General features: G+C 49.4%; 1 protein-coding gene across 2 annotated transcripts in view; it reads right to left on the bottom strand.

Annotated features, from left to right (window-relative positions):
• Nucleotides 1-1,701, bottom strand: part of LOC114763491 (cyclic AMP-dependent transcription factor ATF-3-like) — a 2,203-nt gene extending 502 nt beyond the window's left edge. The window contains exons 1-4 of one of the 2 annotated variants that reach the window (XM_028953228.1): nt 1,618-1,701; nt 1,349-1,525; nt 289-396; nt 1-213 (exon numbers count right to left, since the gene is read on the bottom strand). The exon at nt 1-213 is cut by the window's left edge and continues 502 nt beyond it. In XM_028953228.1, the coding sequence (XP_028809061.1) occupies nt 1-213; nt 289-396; nt 1,349-1,516 (489 nt within the window). In that variant the 5' untranslated portion in view covers nt 1,517-1,525; nt 1,618-1,701. Of the gene's footprint in view, nt 397-1,348; nt 1,526-1,617 lie in introns of both variants that reach the window. The other variant, XM_028953227.1, reaches the window with a different exon arrangement.
• Between the last annotated feature and the right edge of the window lie 5,859 nt (nt 1,702-7,560).

Raw genomic sequence — 7,560 nt, 5'->3', positions numbered from 1 at the left:
CGGCAGGCCCAGGCCCAGCTCCTGCAGGGCGCTCTCCCGGATCTGCTGGATGAAGAGGTTCCTCTCGTCCTCGGGCGTCTGGCCGTTCTGCGCCCGGACGATGCAGGTGGGCCGGTGGAGGTTGAGCATGTAGACCAGCTGCTGCTTCTGGTTCTTCAGCTCCTCGATCTGGGCCTTCAGCTCGGCGTTTATGGACTCCAGCTTCTCCGACTCCTTTCGGGGGGGAAAGCGGGGACCCGTTAGGACCTGGCCTGCTCCGTCTCTCCGCTCACCTGACCGGGTCCTTACCTTCTGCAGGCCGTCGGTTTTCTCCTTCTTCTTATTCCGACACTTGGCCGCCGCGATCTTGTTCCTCTCCCGCCGCCGCCTCTTCCTCTCACTTTCCTCCGGGGTGAACTGTGGAATACCGGAACGTTACTGCCATACATACACAGGGTGGTAGTAGCCTACTAACCAGAAGACCAGGGTTCAAACCCCACTTACTACCATCGTGTCCCTGAGCAGGACACTTAACCCTGAGTGTCTCCACGGGGGACTGTCCCTGTAACTACTGACTGTAAGGGTGGTAGTAGCCTAGTGGGTAACACACTCGCCTACTAACCAGAAGACCAGGGTTCAAACCCCACTTACTACCATCGTGTCCCTGAGCAGGACACTTAACCCTGAGTGTCTCCACGGGGGACTGTCCCTGTAACTACTGACTGTAAGGATGGTAGTAGCCTAGTGGGTAACACACTCGCCTGTGAACCAGAAGACCTGGGTTCAAACCCCACTTACTACCATTGTGTCCCTGAGCAGGACACTTAACCCTGAGTGTCTCCACGGGGGACTGTCCCAGTAACTACGAACAAGAAGACTCAGGTTCAAACCCCACTTACTACCATCGTGTCCCTGAGCAGGACACTTAACCCTGAGTGTCTCCACGGGGGACTGTCCCTGTAACTACTGACTGTAAGGATGGTAGTAGCCTAGTGGGTAACACACTCGCCTAAGAACCAGAAGACTCAGGTTCGAACCCCACTTACTACCATCATGTGCCTGAGCAGGACACTTAACAGGACACTTAATAGGACAGTGTCCCCAGGGGGACTGTCCCTGTAACTGCTGATACCAGGGCGTCTGGCAAATGCCGTAAATGTAAAATACATCTCTTCTGTAGAACCACAAAATTATTACGATCCACAGCTGATATCTGATGTCACAAGTGTCACGTGCCAAATATCTGTTATTACAGAACAACATGACGCTGACTTTCGGTTTTAATAACGTTAATAACGTTTAATAACAGCCTGTTTCCTGCTTCTGGGTTAAATGACATGTTCTGCTGACCACTGTCGCGACATCTGACCTGCCTGGCGGTGTCGCCGCTCATGTCGCCGCGTCGCTTGTGCTGGATGGCCTGGCGCAGCTCCTCCTTGGCGGCGGGGCCGGCGGCGAGTCCGGCGAAGTCGGCGAAGTCGTCCAGCGTCAGCGAGCCCGGCGGGGACAGGCAGGGCACCAGGTGCTGGAGCATCATGGCAGAGCGCTGCGGGAGGGGAAAAAAGTTCCGGACCGTCAGGAACTCCCGCCGGGGACACGTGACAGGTTCCTTCTTTCTGCCGCGGGAAAAGTGCTCACCTTCCTCCTCTTCCCTTCTTCCTCCTCTCCTCTCCTCTTCTCTAAAGTTTCAGCTCTCGCCGCCGCGTTGCATCACCTCTTTTTATAGCTCCGCGGCTCTCGGGCAGGGTCGGGGGTGGGCGTGGCCACGACGTGACGTCATCCTATTTATACCCGGGGCGGTGACGCAATCCCGCAACGCCGCGCGGCGCGCCTCCATAACGGGAACGTTTCGGGCCGATGAGCGAATGAAGGGGCTGACCTGCGCGTCGCGGAATCCCCGCGCATCACCGCGTCAAATATAAATCATTACCAGCCATCATTATTCAATAATAAGGGACACTTATTATTGATTGATTGATTGATTGATTGACACCGATCCTTAACTTTTCTGGAAACTTCCAAACGTCTGGTGACCTTTCCTCCAATGCAGTCATTGTTGCCCCACCCACACACACACACACACACACACACACACACACACTCCGGCTTTTCCGTATGGATGCCTCGTCATGCTGGCGTAATAGTCAATAATAAAGAGGTTATACCAACAGTGAAACTGCACCACGATAACATGGAGCTTGTTTCTCTCTAGTCGTATCATGTAGTGACAGTAATGACAAAAAAAAGTCTGCGATGTCAATGAAAATGGAACATTTCACTCCACAATTTGGAACTTTTTATGTAATAGTTTTTGAAATGTATTCATAGTAGTACACAGCAGATGAATTGAAAAAAAAAAGAATTCTACCTGTAAAAAAAGTACACGTGAGCCATACGTCCATGTCACAGGTGTCGAAATGTCCTGTCGTGTCCCTGCACCGTAGGGTTGCTACATCCGTTTGAGTCTCCCAGTTGGGCTTCGGCTGAGCGAGGCCCGGCTTCTCCTTTCCCCTTTGACTAAAGGCGAACGTCGACTGCCATGTACAGTAGAAGTTCGTGTTCGGGGCATAATCAGTTCGCCAGGCGTTTGGGAAAGGTTTGGAAAAATCTGCCACTCTGCCTTTTTGCCATGATTCTGCTCTATTTATGGCCCTTTTATCTCTACTTTTGGACCCACAACGTCTAAAACTGTGTGTTGTGGAGCCAGGCGTATTACCGTTTGATAATTTGTGGTTAAAATCTTCCATAATCAGGTGTGTGTGTGTGTGTGTGTTACAGTAGATTCTAGTATAATAACAGTTCATTCTGGAAGCGTGGCGCGCATGCGCCTTCTTCACGCTCGCCGGGAAGCGTGACGTCACCTCTTTCCGGGAAGCGCGCGACCCGTCCTCTCTCTGCGCGCTCGGGAAAGGCGGGATGAGTTCTGTTTTAATTTGTGTTCCTCTCCTGATCAATTTTCACTTTCGACGCGGAGTGATTCAGCGCATTCCAGTAAAACTGCGACAAGAATGAAAGTGTCGCGACCGGAAACGAAGGGACCTTCGGTTTCTCTTTACGGGAACCTAAAAGGGCGAAATCACCAGGAATGCTGCTGGTACTTTTTGGTACTTTTCATGCACGAAAACAACGTGAATGGTGCGAATAAGGAAGCGTGGATGAAGTGGACGTGTTTACCCGGCTGTTGTCATGGTGACGGGCACCGGATGACCTCTGACCCCATTTCCCCCAGGCTTTCTTTTTGATTAAGTATGAACAACTGAAAACACAATACAGAATTCCATACAGAAGGAAATAATGATAATACAAATCTTATCTTCAATGATATGTGGAGCTTAAGAAACCAAAAACTACTTACAAAAACTGCACATTTATTTTATAGGTCTCCTATTATGAAAATGTGATTTTGTGAGATGATTTAAGATTAATACGAGGTCCCCGAGCCTGTCTGTGGTCCTGCAGTGGCTAGAAATGGCGATCGGTGTAAAGAGTCGTTTGGTCGTTCTGCGTCACCGTCTGGAATTTGTCCCCTTGTGACATCATAAGGGCAAAGGTGACATGACTTCCTGTCTGCGCCAAACATTGTGGTTGGTGGATGGTGTTGATGACGTCATTTCAACTTATGTAGGCCGCTCTCCGCCTGGTCCCGCCTCCCTCCTGCTCATTAGCATTTAAAGCTACAGACCCGGAAACGGTGCGTTTGCACCATGGCTGAATTTCGGAAAGAGACTTCAGATACGATATTAGGGTACCAACAAGACCGATGTAAAAGCAAAAAGAATGTGTGTCATGAAACCTTTAACTTAAAAGTTAAGCTGCATCCCATGCACATCAGGTTTTATTGGCTGGCACCATGTATTCGGGCCCAGATCTTTCCATCATAACTCCATCCAGGACAAGGTGGTGAGGTGGTGGCCGTCTCAGGGCTAGAACATTTTCTAGGCTGCGGTGAGACCAGACCAGAGTATCCGCCTCTGCTGTAGGGAAAATTCTAAACTGGAGATATCGTTAAGCAAAAGTAAAGATTTGTCTCCAAGAAGCAGACACACTGGGGCATTCCCAATACATCCCAGGACACAATTTGTGGACGAGATCATGTTCCTGGCATGCTGTTTCCTGGAAGTTAAATACATCCTGGGCATAAATTTGAAATAAATTAATTGTAGGTCAAGTCTCACTATACTGAATCCAAACTTATTTCATCGTCTTTAAGTCCCTATTCCATATACCCTCTACAGGTACAGTGAAGTGAAAGTGAAGCGATTGTCATTGTGAGACACTGCAGCACAGCACACAGTGCACATAGTGAAATTTGTCCTCTGCATTTAACCATTTACATTTACATTTGCAGCATTTATCAGACGCCCTTATCCAGAGCGACTTACAATCAGTAGGTCCAGGGGACAGTCTCCCCTGGAGCAACTTAGGGTTAAGTGTCTTGCTCAGGGACACAATGGAGGTAAGTGGGATTTGAACCTGGGTCTCCTAGTTCATAGGCGAGTGAGCAGTGGGCGGCCATGACAGGCGCCCGGGGAGCAGTGTGTGGGGACGGTGCTTTGCTCAGTGGCACCTTGGCGGATCGGGACTCGAACCGGCAACCTTCTGGTTACGGGGCCGCTTCCTTCACTGCTAGACCACCACTGCCGCTCAGCCATGCGTGTTAGAACAAGAAAAAGTTTTGTTCATAAAGTTTTGACACCACACTTTGTGTTTGGCTTTGGAAGTGCCGAACCCCATAAACCCCATAACTTGGACACTGTTCAGGAAGGGAGACGAGAAAGCGACAGTGTCGGCGATGTAGATGCTGATGTGTGGAGATGGAAGAACTGACTGATCTCCTGCCTACAGACAGAGAACGAGATTGTACCGCTGCTCAGAGTCTCTTTCTACATTTACATTTATGGCATTAATCAGATGCCCCCTTATCCAGAGCGACTTAGTTACAGGGACAGTCCCCCCCTGGAGACACTCAGGGTTAAGTGTCCTGCTCAGGGACACGATCGTAGTAAGTGGGATTTGAACCTGGGTCTTCTGGTTCATAGGCGAGTGTGTTACCCACTAGGCTACACACATCATGTCATTGTTTCACGAAAAAAGGGATTTTTTTCCTTTATTTTTTAGGTAAATCAATCCGTTATCTGACACTATTATTAATGTTTGTGTGATTGTTGTAATTTAGAACGAATCTTCCCATCAGCTTCCCAGTATCGGCACAGAGCGCTTTACTATCAGCCTGGTCATGTGACTGCCCGCATGAGGCGATATAAAACTGACACCGCTGCCCGGCGGCCGCAGGCCAATCCGCAGCGTCGGGAGGAGTGACCTCACCCCGGCGCTGCGTGGCGTGACTGCAGCGTGCATCATCCCGGCCCGGGATAAATACTTAATGAAGCTCCCCGAAGGGGCGCCGCGGCCCAGTCCCGGAGCCGGGGGGGGGGAGGCTTGACCTTCGACCCCACGTGTCCGCAAAATAACAGTGAGGGCCGATCAGCCACTGCCACTTGTTAGCAGGGATTAGTCACACATCATTCCCCCACTTTCTTCTCCGATCATCACGTGTGGACCCTTGTCACCAGGATGAGTCACGGCCGCCCGACTCAGCCGAGTCACCATCACGTCACCACTATTTACATTCACACACGCGTTCATATTCCAGCTCATAATCTCATACTGTAATAATAACTCTCTCTCTCCATGAAGACAGAATATTCCACTTTACGTTAGAATTTTTGGGAATCAACATGCTCAGTTTTATTCTTCCTGGATGGAAGCTGATATCCAGCATCTGCACTTATTTCTTATATAATGATATTAATACATTTACATTTACAGCATTTATCAGACGCCCTTATCCAGAGCGACTTACAATCAGTAGTTACAGGGACAGTCTCCCTGGAGCAATTTAGGGTTAAGTGTCTTGCTCAGGGACACGATGGTAGTAAGTGGGATTCGAACCTGGGTCTTCTGGTTCACAGGCGAGTGTGTTACCCCACTAGGCTACTACCACTGTTACTGTATGGGATTTAATAATAATAAAAAGTTGAATTATAGCGTGTTCTCGGTTAACTGTTTATTAAAAACGAATGAAAAATGAACGAAAACAAAAGCCAGAACAGAACGTGGCCTGCGGGACGCGGGTCCGATTGTGCGGAGTCACGCCGCGGACGGCAGGTGACGTCACGCCGCATGAACAGTCGGCGAGAGTTTCCCGCGGCTGCGCAGTTTCGGTGAAAGGTCACGGGACAGAATCACGGGCGCGCGTGACCCGACGTCACGGCCGCGGGGGGGCGGGGCTTCCCGTTTCCCGGAACGACGGCGGCGACAACTCGGCGCTCCTCATGTCACGCTGTGCGACGCCGAGCTCATCACGCGACATATTTAAATGAACATTATATAAAAAAAAAATGTTAAAATGGCAAAAAAAAGACCAAATTGTACATTTTTGAAATAGAACCGTTGTCTGTAAATAAACACAGAAATTTGGCCTCGATGTCAAACGCAATTTACATCCTTGCAAGCGTCAGATGAGCAGATTTGAAATCAGCTGAACTGTGCAAATAATTCACGATTCAAGATCGCTTCTTTGGCAGTACAACAGTACACACAATAATGTTTTACACAGAGCAATCATAAAAGAACAAAAAAATACACACACACACACACACACACACACACACACACACACACACACACACACACACACACACACACACACACACACACACACACACACACACACACACACACACACACACTATACTATACTATACTGTATTAGTAGCCTGGTGGGTAACACACTCGCCTATGAACCAGAAGACCCAGGTTCAAACCCCACTTACTACCATTGTGTCCCTGAGCAGGACACTTAACCCTGAGTGTCTCCAGGGGGGGACTGTCCCTGTAACTACTGACTGTAAGTCGCTCTGGATAAGGGCGTCTGGTAAATGCTGGAAATGTAACTAAAGCTTAAATACTGTACATGTTATCTCTATAGGAGAAAAGTAGAACTTTTCTGTACAATGAACAGGTCGAACAGGACAACATGTAGGATGCTTGTAAGTGGACATGTTGGATATTTCAAACAGGACAAACGTGTGCAAAATGTGCAAGAATGTGCAAAAAACCCGGAGCACGAGGCTGGAAGTGTGTTGTGTTCTGGCGATGGCGGCGCATTGAGAGCTCTGACTCTCATAACGATGACTAGGAAGTCTTCGCTGGTTAGCATTTTGCTCAGTGCTGAATACAATGGAAGAAATACCTCCATAAAGTGATAAAGTGAAGTGATTGTCACACAGCGGCACAGCACACGGTGTACACAGTGAAATTTGTCCTCTGCATTTAACCATCATCCTTGGTGAGCAGTGGGGACGGTACCTTCATCAAGGGGACCTCAGTGGCACCTTGGCGGATCGGGATTCGAACCGGCCCCCGCTCACTGCTCCCCGGGCGCCGGTTAAATACAGAGGACACGTTTCACCGTGTGCTGTGCTGCTGTGTATCACAATTATGTCACTTTCACTTCAAACGACTGCACTTGCCTGTGCATTGGGCAGAATCCTTCACTGCGGGGGAACAGCACAGCGT

This window comes from Denticeps clupeoides, chromosome 14 (genome assembly GCF_900700375.1).
Source record: "Denticeps clupeoides chromosome 14, fDenClu1.1, whole genome shotgun sequence".
NCBI lineage: Eukaryota > Metazoa > Chordata > Actinopteri > Clupeiformes > Denticipitidae > Denticeps > Denticeps clupeoides.
Note: the sequence above shows the minus strand (reverse complement) of the source record. Positions and strands in the feature narration are given on the sequence as shown.